The following is a 15,161-nucleotide window of genomic DNA, read 5'->3' as shown; positions in this document are numbered from 1 at the left end:
GAATAACCTCAGAGATGACAAAGTCAAAAGCTCCATGGTTACTCAGTGGAATTGGACAAATCCTTAACCTAGTGATTGTCATGTGTAATTTTGACAAGAGCTTAGTTTAGTGACCCTTTCAAACCTCTATAGGGGAGAGAGTTAATATGTTTCTGACTGACAAACTCACAGTTGTAAACCTGGTTTTTCAGTCAGTGTGGCAGGGGTGAACAATGCACCCTAATATCCAGTGGTGTAAAGTACTTAAGTAAAAATACTTTACAGTATTACTTTAGTATTTAACACTAATGGGTGGTTGTGCCCTGATTAGGTACTGAAGTGCCCAGCATCCCCAGACATCCTTTTCAGTCAAATCTTTAGTTCTGTCTCTTCTCAGGACACACATTTCCAAAGCAGCTGTCCCTCCTCCATCCCTATGGCTCTCTATCAGTGTGTTAGTATCAGTGTGTTAGTCCTACCCTATCAGGTACCAGGCCTTAGGAGTCAACATGGTTTATCTGTGAGGCCATGCTTCCTGACTCTGAACTCCACCCAACGAGTTGCAGGCACACAAAATGTCTCCCACATCCAACTGAGCCCAGCCCCAGAGAACCTGTCACTGCACAGATTGTCTCTGTAAATGATGAAGATTAGATCATACTGCTAGCTCAGAGGGGAGAGGAAAAGGGCTAGGAAAGGATGAGAGGGATGAATAAGTGAAAGAGAACGTTGTGACATCCTGTGTGGCGTCATTCAGGCTGTGGATGGTCAACATGTGACAAACATTTGCTGTCAGACTGTAGTCAGCTTTGATAACATAACCAAGCTCACCAACACTGCAGAAACCAACATCATACACCCACCATGGTAGAATATATTATACCCCTGGCCTTCCATACCTCCATAGAACCCCTTTCAGACAGAACACACACAGTATAAACACTGCCTGTATGTGTTGTATAGTCTGTCCTGGTCCTACTCTGTGGTGTCATCGCTGGGTGCGGGTGACGGAGGGTGTGGCCATTTCTCTCATTGTCAAGGAGGGGTTATGAACCCTGAGGGGTATGGAATGAGAAATGGAATGTTGTAGCATTCTCTCCTCTTGCATCCCAGGGGGCTCCCCTTGTGAGGTCCACTTCCACCCCACCCTGACCTGGCCCTGTGTCGTGGCCCTAACTGTAGGAGAGACGGTGATGCTGCTGTTTTGGGCCAGAGTCACACGTTCACTTCACTACAAACCCTCTACCATCCACTCTCTCATATATACACACACACGCACACACAAACAGCTCCTCAGCCATAGCCACTGGGTCTCAGGAAGAGGGCCATGGTGGGTGTGAATGTATGGCCAGAGCTCCACCCTGGGCCCTAGACAAGACTGGAGACAGAACACACTGAGCAGAGCAGGAAGCCCAGTGACCTGCAGTGAGGGACTTCCAATACACCTCTGTCCATGTGATGCCTACAATTAAAAGGCTACTATTGTCTGCAGTAGATCTAAGGCCAAAATCACAGTCTGTATAATACAACTAAACCCTTATTAGAGAAGCAGATGTACAGGACTGACCGTAGAGCCTAGAGGGGGTGTGTAAGACAAGAGTTAGTTACATAATACACTCACAAGCGCCTGAACTCTTACCCTCTACAAACAAATACACACACATTTACACAAGTTGACACCACACACAAGTTGGCACAACCTAGTCTCTCACACACACACACACACACACACACACTGCACAGTATACAAATAAATGGATCAGTCTATTGAAACAATGAATCCTGTGACCCTGTGTTTATAGACCTCCACCCTGTCTCTCTTGTCATGTTGACCGTTTCCTCTGGAACACACTGCTCAACAAAGAGGAGGGAAGGAAAGGGTGACTCCCAAACATTCTCACACACACACACACACACACACGTGATTGAGCAAATACACATGAAGACAGACGCCCTACACACGACCACACATCAAAAACAATGGGGTAATCGGGCCCTCAATATACTGTAGTCCTCCAGTACCCCCAACAGCACACATTTTTGTTGTAGCACCAGACAAACTCACCTGATTTAGCTCATTGAAGGCTTGATGATTAGTTGACAAGTTGAATCAAGTGTGCTTGTCTGGGCTACAATAAAAAAGTGTACTGTTAGAGATAATGGAGGCCTGGAGTTGGGAAACACTGCTCTCGTCTACCAGATTTGACCAAAGTTACAAGGAATGCCATAGACTACAGTAAGAGGTTTGACTTTGACTTAAACAGCCCACGTTAGTTAGCATGTTATCCACTAGCGTGAATAACACTTTACTGTGTGTATACTGTAGACCAGGGGTACTCAACTCTGACCCTATGAGGTCCGGAACCTGCTGCTTTTCTGTTCTACCTGATCATTATTTGCACACACCTGGTGTCCCAGGTCTAAATCAGTCCCTGATTAGAACTATTGAGAAAAAAATCAGTGGAACTGGCTCGAGATCCAGAGTCGAGTTTGAGGGCTGTAGACTGCAGTAATTGTTGAGGAGACGAGGAGTTTTCATTGTGACCAGTAGAGGCAACTCATTGTGGAGAGAGCAGAAGAGGGGGATGAGAGGGAGGGGGATGAGAGGGATGAGGATGAGAGGGATGAGGATGAGAGGGGTGAGGGGGATGAGGATGAGAGTGGTGAGGGGGATGAGAGGGGAGGGGGTGAGGATGAGAGTGGTGAGGGGGATGAGAGGGATGGGGGGTGAGGATGAGAGTGGTGAGGGGGATGAGAGGGATGGGGGGTGAGAGGGATGAGGATGAGAGTGGTGAGGGGGATGGGGGAGGGGATGAGAGGGATGGGGGAGTGGGAGGGATGAGGATGAGAGTGGTGAGGGGGATGAGAGGGGAGGGGGATGAGAGGGATGGGGGAGTGGGAGGGATGAGAGGGGAGGGGGATGAGAGAGATGGGGGGGTGAGAGGGATGAGGATGAGGATGAGAGTGGCGAGGGGGATGAGAGGGGAGGGGGATGAGAGAGATGGGGGGGTGAGAGGGATGAGGATGAGAGTGGCGAGGGGGATGAAAGGGATGAGGGGGAGGGGGTCTGCCTGACTCTCTCTACCTCCAACAACAACAATGACAGGAAACCAGTCTAAGCTTTCTGGAGTCTATGTGCTGGCCAAGGCCCCAGGAAAAGATTCCCACAGAAGCAAGCTACGCTAATGAGATTGAAAGAGCGAGTCAAAAACTAAGGTGTGGCTGCCAGTTTCCTAAAATATGTATTTTTATTTTACCTAGGCAAGTCAGTTAAGAACAAATTCTTATTTTCAATGGCAGCCTAGGAACAGTGGGTTAACTGCCTTGTTCAGGGGCAGAACGATCTTGCAACCTTTTGGTTACTAGTCCAACGCTCTAACCACTAGGCTACAGTAGCCTAAGCAAATCAGGCAAGTCAGTTAAGAACAAATTCTTATTTTACAATGACGGCCTACCGTTGTTATGTTATTGAACAGCCATTGTTGATTGTATGGCATCAGCGTCTGGTTGAATAGTTGGTAAAGCTAACATAAATAATGTCAGGCTTTGTATCGTAACTTGAACATGGTGAGGTACACCCAGAGACTTGGTCTGGAATACATAACTATAACCCAGTAAATAAAATATTCCCCACTATAGGCCAAACCCACTAAATAATCCACCAGGAATGCTTAAAGAAAAGCCCTGGTTTCAAATATCTTTACGAGTTGCTCGCTCCTCGGTCACCAGATTAAACCATTGAATTAAAGCCATTGTCAACCCACGCACTCCATTCTGTGGGAGATAAAACAATATAGAGAGAATCCTCCTACGCAGTCACTAACGTGGGATATTCCTATGCCTGAGGAACCATGTTTTGCTATAACAAAAGCCTCTCCCCACTATGGCACACCACAAGGGCCGAAAAGCCTAGAGGCAGTGGGTATGTCAGTGGTTGATCCATGATCCATCCTTTAATAAGCATCTTTTATATGAATTAGTAGATTACAGGCTTAGTATCTGGTAGAAACAGACAGACAACTGGCATATGCCTACAGGTGTAACGGTTGTCATAGGTGGAAGAAGGTGAAGAGGACCAAGGTGCAGCGTGGTACGTGTTCATGGTAGATTTAATAAAGAAACTGAACACTAGAACAAAAAAAATAACAAAGCGGAACAAACGAAACAATTCTGTCTGGTGCCGACACACAATGACAGAAAACAACTACCCACACCCATAGTGGGAAAACAGGCTGCCTAAGTATGGTTCTCAATCAGAGACAACGATTGCCAGCTGACTCCGGCCGCAAAACCTAAACCCATAGGGGAGGGACTGGGCATCTCTCCGCGGTGGCGGCTCTAGCGCGGGACGTGGACACCACTCCACCTTAGTCTGGGCCGAAGTGGGCCCAGACTACTTCGGTGGCGCCTTTGGAGCGGCGACCCTCGCCGCCGACCCCGGACTGGGGACCCTTCCAGCGTGCCCCGAATAGACGGGAGACTATTGAAGGGGGACTCTGGCAGCGCAGGACTAAAGGGGGACTCTGGCAGCGCAGGACTAAAGGGGGACTCTGGCAGCGCAGGACTAAAGGGGGACTCTGGCAGCGCAGGACTAAAGGGGGACTCTGGCAGCGCAGGACTAAAGGGGGACTCTGGCAGCGCAGGACTAAAGGGGGACTCTGGCAGCGCAGGACTAAAGGGGGACTCTGGCAGCGCAGGACTAAAGGGGGACTCTGGCAGCTCCTGACTGACGGGCGGCTCTGGCAGCTCCTGACTGACGGGCGGCTCTGGCAGCTCCTGACTGATGGGTGGCTCTGGCAGCTCCTGACCGACAGAAGCACTAAATAACCTTTAGTTAGTGCTAAATACGGCTGCTAGAATCCAGACTAGAACCAAAAAAAATTGGCTTCCTGTCAAGGCAAGGGCTGATTTCAAGGTTTTACTGCTAACCTACAAAGCATTACATGGGCTTGCTCCTACCTATCTCTCTGATTTGGTCCTGCCGTACATACCTCCACGTACGCTACGGTCACAAGACGCAGGCCTCCTAAATGTCCCTAGAATTTCTAAGCAAACAGCTGGAGGCAGGGCTTTCTCCTATAGAGCTCCATTTTTATGGAATGGTCTGCCTACACATGTGATAGACGCAAACTCGGTCTCAACCTTTAAGTCTTTACTGAAGACTCATCTCTTCAGTGGGTCATATGATTGAGTGTAGTCTGGCCCAGGAGTGTGGAGATGAACGGAAAGGCTCTGGAGCAACGAACCGCCCTTGCTGTCTCTGCCTGGCCGATTCCTCTCTTTCCACTGGGATTCTCTGACTCTAACCCTATTAGAGGGGCTGAGTCACTGGCTTACTGGTGCTCTTCCATGCCGTCCCTAAGAGGGGTGCGTCACTTCAGTGGGTTGAGTCACTGATGTGATCTTCCTGTCTGGGTTGGCGCCCCCCCTTGGGTTGTGCCGTGGCGGAGATCTTTGTGGGCTATACGCAGCCTTGTCTCAGGATGGTAAGTTGGTGGTTGAAGATATCCCTCTAGTAGTGTGGGGGCTGTGCTTTGGCAAAGTGGGTGGGGTTATATCCTTCCTGTTTGTCCCTGTCCGGGGTTATTATCGGATGGGGCCACAGTGTCTCCTGACCCCTCTTGTCTCAGCCTCCAGTATTTATGCTGCAGTAGTTTATGTGTCGGGGGGCTAGGGTCAGTTTGTTATATCTAGAGTACTTCTCCTGTATTATCCGGTGTCCTGTGTGAATTTAAGTATGCTCTCTCTAATTCTCTCTTTCTTTCTCTCTCTCGGAGGACCTGAGCCCTAGGACCATGCATCAGGACTACCTAGCATGATGACTCCTTGCTGTCCCCAGTCCACCTGGCCGTGCTGCTGCTCCAGTTTCAACTGTTCTGCCTGTGATTATTATTATTGGACCATGCTGGTCATTTATGAACATTTGAACATCTTGGCCATGTTCTGTTATAATCACCACCTGGCACAGCCAGAAGAGGACTGGCCACCCCACATAGCCTGGTTCCTCTCTAGGTTTCTTCCCAGGTTTTGGCCTTTCTAGGGAGTTTTTTCTAGCCACCGTGCTTCTACACCTGCATTGCTTGCTGTTTGGGGTTTTAGGCTGGGTTTCTGTACAGCACTTTGAGATATCAGCTGATGTACGAAGGGCTATATAAATACATTTGATTTTGACAGGGGGGAGACTCTGGCAGCTCCGGACAGGGGGGAGACTCTGGCAGCTCCGGACAGGGGGGAGACTCTGGCAGCTCCGGACAGGGGGGAGACTCTGGCAGCTCCGGACAGGGGGAGACTCTGGCAGCTCCGGACAGGGGAGACTCTGGCAGCTCCGGACAGGGGGAGACTCTGGCAGCTCCGGACAGGGGGAGACTCTGGCAGCTCCGGACAGGGGGAGACTCTGGCAGCTCCGGACAGGGGAGACTCTGGCAGCTCCGGACAGGGGGAGACTCTGGCAGCTCCGGACAGGGGGGGAGACTCTGGCAGCTCCGGACAGGGGGGGAGACTCTGGCAGCTCCGGACAGGGGGGGAGACTCTGGCAGCTCCGGACAGGGGGGGAGACTCTGGCAGCTCCGGACAGGGGGGGAGACTCTGGCAGCTCCGGACAGGGGGGGAGACTCTGGCAGCTCCGGACAGGGGGAGACTCTGGCAGCCCCGGACAGGGGGAGACTCTGGCAGCTCCGGACAGGGGGAGACTCTGGCAGCTCCGGACAGGGGGAGACTCTGGCAGCTCCGGACAGGGGGAGACTCTGGCAGCTCCGGACAGGGGGGGAGACTCTGGCAGCTCCGGACAGGGGGGAGACTCTGGCTGTGCTAGACAGGAGGAAGCACCTGAAGGGAGGAGACTGAGACGCACCACAGCCTTGTGCGTGGGGCTGCCACAGGAGGCCTGGTGCGTGGAGGAGGCACCGGATGGACCGGACCGTAGAGGCGCACTGGAGGTCTCGAGCACAGAGCCTGCACAACCTGTCCTGGTGCGGCGGGGTGGAACAGAACGCACTGGGCTGTGCTGGCGAACCTGGGACACTGTGCATAGGGCTGGTGCCACATAACCCGGGCCGAGGAGACGCATTGTAGATCAGATGCGCTGAGCTGGCATCATTGCTCGTGACAGAAAACAACTACCCACACCCATAGTGGGAAAACAGGCTGCCTAAGTATGGTTCTCAATGAGAGACAACGATTGCCAGCTGCCTCTGATTGGGAATCATACAAGGCCAAACACATAGAAATACAAAACCTAGACTACAAAACCTAGGATGCCCACCCCAACTCCTGCCCTGACCAAACTAAAAACAGAGACATAAAAAAGGAACTAAGGTCAGGACGTGACAACAGGCCTGTCTGCATGTTGCTGCTCTCCAGGCAAAGTCTCTATGCTACTATTCTCTACAGACTTCCTCCAAGGCATGGAACACACACAACAGCCCCTCCCTGAACAGCACAACTCTCAGCCTACTAGTCACAGTTGATTTCATCTGACACAAGGAGGACTCTTTCTCTCCTGTAATTTGCCTTTAAAAAACAGGCTTATGTAACCAGGCAGTCATTCATGAAGACTCCAGAAGCACCAAGCTGACTGGCTGGCTGGCATCCTCCTCAGTCTCCCAGTGGAATCTCAATAGACCAAAGCCTCTCGGTTGATGTGGGATTTCCTCAAAAGCAAATGGAGGGAATTAGGCGCCTCACGCACACAAAACAATAACAACACCACAGATAAGATAGATACTGTGGATAGAAAATACACTCAGAGGCTCAACTCAAGGCATGCATCACACCCTTATTTTCAGATTTTATCAGATGTTTAGAGTGGCTTTAATGACAGATCCCATAGGATCCAGCCAGTATGACAAGACGCACCTAAATAAGGGCAGCCAAAATATAACCTGTTGTGACTTGTGCTGGTTTACTGCATCCCTCCCCACTCCACTGCATTTTACAATGGGGGTTACATTTTACTGCAGGGAAAACAGAGAAAGCCCTTTGAATCCAATGGCTTGTTGTGTGTGCAGTGGCCACGTAAATGGCTATCAGAGAAGGAATAGACAATCAAACTCAGGAGTGCTGGAAAAATTCTCTCTGTCCTTGGTTTCTAACAACAGAGAAGACTGCAATTCCTGATTGCATTCAAAATGTTCCATCTCTACTTTCCTCCTCTCCATTGCTTCACACCCCTGTTTCTCACTTTGCCTCTCACACACACAGACCGACACTCAACATGGATAGCACACACCACATCAGTGTAACCAAGGCAACTCCTCCTTGGTTTCCAGAGAGGGCGTTCCTCTTGGTCCCCTCTTTTGTTTTTCTTCAAAGACAGGGACAGGCAGTTGCTAAAGACGTCAGTGAGACTGCTAAACCAACATGCTGTGTATTCACCACCCAGGCCGTGTGTGTGTGTGTGTGTGTGTGTGTGTGTGTGTGTGTGTGTGTGTGTGTGTGTGTGTGTGTGTGTGGTGTGTGTGTGTGTGTGTGTAACGTCACACTGACTGCATGGGCCAGGGTAGAGGAATGTTGGACAGGATGCAGGCAGAAAATTCCTGAAACATAGTTATATCATCTAAGCCTGAGTTGTGTCACTGCCAGTGTTCCAATATATAGGCTTACCATTTATGATCTTCTCAAACTTCAAACATTAAAGCAGTATTTACAGTAATACATTTACATGTACATTAATACACAGTACATTTTTTCCCATGAGCTTCAATTGCTCTAGTCTATAGAGTTAACTAATGTGATATTGTGGTCTGATGTACTGTAACATGTTCAGCTGTTGAGGGGATCTGATAGATTGTTCAACATTGCACAACAGTATTTCTGTCCCTTTATGTGGCACAAGTCCTCTACCTTCCACAGTCATGTCTGTCACCGGGCCCTTGACTGGGCCTCTGCCTTGTAGTGTTAACACACAGCACTGATAAGAGATGAGGCTGACGCAGCATTTAACTACCCTGCAGACTCAGTCACAGCAGGGCCTATAGGTGGGGTGGACTTGCTGTGTTTTCGGATATTGGGACGAAACATGGAAGGGTGAGGGAAACAGGGTTCTCATAAGGTTTCTTAGATGACCCCCATTACCTCCCCTGCAAGTTCAGAGATTAAACCGTGTTAGAAGTCCTGCTCTTAATATTGATTAATGTAATGAGAGCACAGTGGGTTACTGCTTTATTGGAAGTGTAATGGTGGAGGAGTTTAAGTCACAAACATGTCAACAGTATCCGGTACACATAGTATACACAGGATATGCAGGATGTATAGGAGCCCCTCGAGCAGCCCATAAGATGCTGCACATGTGTCTGGCTGGCTGCATCCTGTCCAACACATGAGTGGGCTGGTCATGGCTGGGCACTGCAGGGTATGGTAGTGAGACTGCTGTTTAGACTGTTATGGTAGCAAATCACTCAGCAGTGAGATTCACTGAGCCACATTGGAACACAAAGACCCAAACAGACAGTGCAGTGTCAGTGAAGAAGTCTGGGTTATTACGTCACAGCAATAGAGGAACCAGAGTGGGGCTGGGAGGGGCTGGGAGAGCCCCAGGGGTAAACAGACACGGCGGGGGGCACAGATGTTCTGGAGTGCCCCTCTTTTCTTCAATGTTTGAATGAACCCACGTCATGTGCATGCTGTTAGCTAGAGGGTATTAAGAGGATGTGAAGACTAAATGTCGTCCCTTTAAATAATAAATAAAGTGAGAAACGACTACTGAACAATGTGAGGAGCATTTGAAGAGTTGATTTATCCACAAATTTTCTTTTTGGGGGGGTTCACTAGAAATGATTGCTTATTGGTACCTTCATGTATGTGTAACATATTACTGTTCTCAGATTTTAAAATATATATATATATATATATATTATTCAAATGTGTTATTTAGAAAACGCTATACAGTCATGGACAAAAGTTTTGAGAATTACATAAAATATTCATTTCCATATATCTTGCTGCTTTAGATAGTAACATCTGACAAAACTATGGAATACTGAAGTATAATTACAAGCATTTCATAAGTGTCAAAGGCTTTTATTGACAATTACATGAAGTTGAGGCAAAGAGTCAATATTTGCAGTGTTGACTCCTCTTTTTCCAGACCTCTGCAATCCACCCTGGCATGCTGTCAATTAACTTCTGGGCCACATCCTGACTGATGGCAGCCCATTCTTGCATAATCAATGCTTGGAGTTTTTCAGAATTTGTGGGGTTTTGTTTGTCCACCCGCCTCTTGAGGATTGACCACAAGTTCTCAATGGGATTAAGGTCTGGGGAGTTTCCTGACCATGGACCCAAAATATCAATGTTTTGTCCCCGAGCCACTTAGTTATCACTTTTGCCTTATGGCAAGGTGCTCCATCATGCTGGAAAAGGAATTGTTCGTCACCAAACTGTTCCTGGATGGTTGGTAGAAGTTGCTCTCGGAGGATGTGTTGGTACCATTCTATATTCATGGCTGTGTTCATAGGCAAAATTGTGAGTGAGTCCACTCCCTTGGCTGAGAAGCAACCCCACACATGAATGGTCTCAGGATGCTTTACTGTTGGCTTGACACAGGACTGATGGTAGTGCTCACCTTGTCTTCTCCGGACAAGCTTTTTTCCAGATGCCCCAACCAATCAGAAAGGGGATTCATCAGAGATAATTACCTTACCCCAGTCCTCAGTAGTCCAATCCCTGTACCTTTTGCAGAATATCAGTCTGTCCCTGATGTTTTTCTTGGAGAGAAGTGACTTCTTTGCTGCCCTTCTTGACACAAGCCATCCTCCAAAAGTAATTCTCTAATAGCTTTCCACACCTGGATTGTGCAACATTGGCCCATTATTTTCAAAATTCTTCAAGATCAATGATTGGTGATCATTGCTAAACAACCATTGTCAGGTCCTGCCATAGATTTTCAAGCAGATTTAAGTAACTCAGGATTTAAGCCACTCAGGAATATTCACTGTCTTCTTGGTAAACAATTCCAGTGTAGATTTGACCTTGTGCTATAAGGTTATCGTCCTGCTGAAATGTGAATTAAACTCAAAGTGTCTGGTGGAAAGCAGACTGAACTACATTTCCTCCAGGATTTTGCCTGTGCTTATCTCCATTTCCTTTCTTTTTTCCCCATGAAAAACTACCCAGTCCTTAACGATTACAAGCATACCCATAACATGATGCAACCACAACTATGCTTGAAAATATGGAAAGTGGTACACAGTAATGTGTTGTATTGGATTTGCTCCAAACATAGTCTGTATTCAGGACAAAAAGTTGCTTTGTCACATTTTTTGCAGTATTACTTTAGTGCCTTGTTGCAAACCGGATGTATGTTTTGGAAAATTGTTATTCTGTACAGGGTTTCTTCTTTTGACTCAGGTTAGTATTGTAGAGTAACTACAATGTTTCTGATCCATCCACCGTTTTCTCCTATCTCAGCCGTTCAACTCTGTTTTAAAGTTAACATTGCCCTCCTGGTGAAATCCCTGAGTGGTTTCCTTCCTCTCCGGCAACTGAGTTAGGAAGGACACCTGTATCGTTGTAGTGACTGGGTGTATTGATACACCATCCAACATGTAACTTCGACATTGTAACTTCACAATGCTCAAAGGGATATTCAATGTCTGCTTTTACATTTTTTACCAATAGGTGCCATTCTTTGCGATGCATTGGAATACCTCCCTGGTCTTTCTGGTTGAATCTGTGTTTGAAATTCACTGCTCGACTGAGGAACCTTACAGTACTTGTATGTGTGGGGTTCAGAGATGAGGTAGTAAATCTAAAATAATGTTTAACACTATTATTGCACACAGAGTGAGTCCATGCAACTTATTATGTGACTTGTTAAGCAAATGTTTACTCCTGAACTTATTTAGACTTGCCATAATAAAGGTGTAGAATAATTACTGACTCAAGAAATGTCAGCTTTACATTTTTTATTAATTTGTAAAAAATGTCTAAACATAATTCCACTTTGACATTATGGGGTAAAGTGTATAAGCCAGTGACATCAAATCTAAACTAAATCCATTTCTAAACTCAGGCTGTAAAACAACCAAATGTGGAATAAGTCAAGGGGTGTGAATCATTTCTGAAAGCGCTGTAAGGCACTATAAGGCGCTGTATGTGGCTGTAAGGCGCTGTATGTGGCTGTAAGGCGCTGTATGTGGCTGTAAGGCGCTGTATGTGGCTGTAAGGCGCTGTATGTGGCTGTAAGGCGCTGTATGTGGCTGTAAGGCACTATAAGGCGCTGTATGTGGCTGTAAGGCGCTGTATGTGGCTGTAAGGCGCTGTATGTGGCTGTAAGGCGCTGTATGTGGCTGTAAGGCGCTGTATGTGGCTGTAAGTGGCTGTAAGGCACTATAAGGCGCTGTATGTGGCTATAAGGCGCTGTATGTGGCTGTAAGGCGCTGTATGTGGCTGTAAGGCGCTGTATGTGGCTGTAAGGCGCTATAAGGCGCTGTATGTGGCTATAAGGCGCTGTATGTGGCTATAAGGCGCTGTATGTGGCTATAAGGCGCTGTATGTGGCTATAAGGCGCTGTATGTGGCTGTAAGGCGCTGTATGTGGCTGTAAGGCGCTGTATGTGGCTGTAAGGCGCTGTATGTGGCTGTAAGGCGCTGTATGTGGCTGTAAGGCGCTGTATGTGGCTGTAAGGCGCTGTATGTGGCTGCACGAACTGTATGTTGCTCTGGACAAGATGAATACAATGTTAATTCTAAATGTTTTACATACAGATCTCACATAATAAAAATAACTCAATTAAATATTGATGTCACCAATGTATAATTTGTTCAGTTCATTAATAAACAAAATGTTATTTGTTAAATGTGACTGTGTAAAACCTAGCAGTACTACTTATTTCTCTGAGAGTGACTGAAATGAAACCATTAAGTTATAGATTTCTTAAAAATACATGTCTGTCAATGAACAACCTCATGACTATGAGATAGTGAAAAAACACACCAATCTCTTTCATAAGTTATTTAAACAATAAAAGCTACTTTTTACCAACATTTCTGAAAATTGATATATAGCATTTTGGAATGAAACTCTTCATTTGTTTTCATAGACAGCGGGAGGTCATAATCAAGGACTAATACATGTATTTTGAGTTGTTTCTTGTGTTCCACTGTGGGTGCATTACATTGTGAGTCATGAACACATGAAGACACCAGAAATATGTTGGACGTGGTGTGTTCAAAGTTATCTGCTTCAGTAAACCTCAAATTCTTTCTCTTCAACCCCAATGTCAAGTGTCAGTTCTTTTTCAGACCTCAGAACAACAACACACAAAATGTTGTTGCCCTTTCCCACAAATGTGTGTGGTGTGCAGTATCTTCACTGTCAAATTAACTTGAACTCGAGGCTGAAACAGGCTGTTTGTCCTACCTCTCTTAAACCCCCCTCCCAATACCTCTCACCACCACCCACAACAAATGTGCAGCCAACTGACTCGCCTACAACCTGCGATCTCTGCCAAAACTGCTACAATGAAGAGAGTGGGAATATTGGGCTCTGCAGCCGACCATATCATTTGTTATTCTCACAGTGCACTTATACAAAAGGAGACTGAAAAGTTTAAATAATCAAATTACATTGCTGGTGAATAAATGGATGAATTACAAAAAACATCTCATTCGTTTAATTGAAATCCCTAGGACAGTGTCAGTGGTACTATTACGCAAACTGTATATTTGCAGAATGTAGCTTACTGTGACCACCAGACTACATCAATGACCCCAAATAAGAATTCCATTGATTATTCAGGTTTTGCACTTTGGCACACTCACCTTCTCAGAGTTGATGCTCAGCTTTTTCTCAACATGGCTATGGAGCTCTACGTGGCCATGGAGCTCTCCGTTATTTTCCGGGATGGGTGTGGATTCTCTCGGTGTCCCGCATGGTGTCCCGTTCTCCTTAACGTCTTCGCTTTCTGACTCGTCGTCGCTGGGTAAAGGAATGCGCTCCGTGACATATTCTTTGAGACACTTCATCTTGTGTTTTTTCAACAGTTGCTCAGTGTCCTGGTCGACAACAATGAGCTCGAGCTGGCCCACGGTGGCTCTTATCCGGGACACAACCTGTTGATGGCTCTCACTCTCCACGTTCTCCCCGTTCACGAACACCAGTCGGTCCCCCGCGCGAATCCCAGAAGTTTCAGACGGACTGTCGGGCTCCACAAGCCGTATGAACTGCCCGGTCTTACCCTTCTCACCGTGGAGATGGAACCCATAACCATTGTCCCCTTTCTCCAGCAGGCAGAGTCTTGGCCGATTATCTTCGCTTTTGCTGGGCATCGTTTCTGCTATTTATTTCACCAATTCAACCCGTTGTTTGTGAGAATGATCGTTCACTAGCTGGAAGTTGCCAAGAAAACTCAGTTTGGGATGCTGAGCACGAGTGGTACCCGTCAACAGGAATATCTCTACCGTTCTCAAGGAAGAGCGTCTGGCATCCAACCGGTCTGTCTATAAGGCGGCGTCCGTGGTGACTGGATGTCACCCGCAGTCGCAACTCACTTTCAAAAGCAACTCCTAAACTTTGTGCATACAGGGGATGTATGCCAACCCGAGATGTGTTGCCCAAACCTGAAGTTCTACTAACTATATGTATGCGTTGACTTTTCTCCAAAACTCTATTATCTAATCTGACACTGAATTAAACTCAGCAGACTACTTTATAAAGGTCAGTGACGTAGGTGGAGAAGACAGATAGTAACACCAATCACTACTCAAATACTCCAGAAGGAGGGAGGCGCATAAATTAATGGTGCATGCATGCTATTGGCCCTAATGATGGACAAGTGCATGAGCAAAAATGATTGCTGCTGCTGCTGCTGCCATGTTGTGACAAATGCATGTGGTCCTTCTGCAAGCATATGGTACTGTATCACAGGAGGTTGGTGGTACGGTATCAACAACATCAAACATATGGTACTGTATCACAGGAGGTTGGTGGTACGGTATCAACAACATCAAACATATGGTACTATATCACAGGAGGTTGGTGGTACGGTATCAACAACATCAAACATATGGTACTGTATCACAGGAGGTTGGTGGTACGGTATCAACAACATCAAACATATGGTACTGTATCACAGGAGGTTGGTGGTACGGTATCAACAACATCAAACATATGGTACTATATCACAGGAGGTTGGTGGTACGGTATCAACAACATCAAACATATGGCACTGTATCACAGGAGGT

General features: G+C 47.0%; 1 protein-coding gene across 1 annotated transcript in view; it reads right to left on the bottom strand.

Moving 5' to 3' along the window:
• The window catches only part of LOC118376790 (Na(+)/H(+) exchange regulatory cofactor NHE-RF1-like), a 36,591-nt gene extending 21,982 nt beyond the window's left edge, over positions 1-14,609 (bottom strand). The window contains exon 1 of the mRNA XM_035763569.2: positions 13,740-14,609. Coding sequence (XP_035619462.1) covers positions 13,740-14,246 — 507 coding nt within the window. The 5' untranslated portion in view covers positions 14,247-14,609. The remainder of the gene's footprint in view (positions 1-13,739) is intronic.
• Between the last annotated feature and the right edge of the window lie 552 nt (positions 14,610-15,161).

Source organism: Oncorhynchus keta, chromosome 5, assembly GCF_023373465.1.
Source record: "Oncorhynchus keta strain PuntledgeMale-10-30-2019 chromosome 5, Oket_V2, whole genome shotgun sequence".
In the NCBI taxonomy this organism is placed as follows: Eukaryota; Metazoa; Chordata; class Actinopteri; order Salmoniformes; family Salmonidae; genus Oncorhynchus; species Oncorhynchus keta.
Note: the sequence above shows the minus strand (reverse complement) of the source record. Positions and strands in the feature narration are given on the sequence as shown.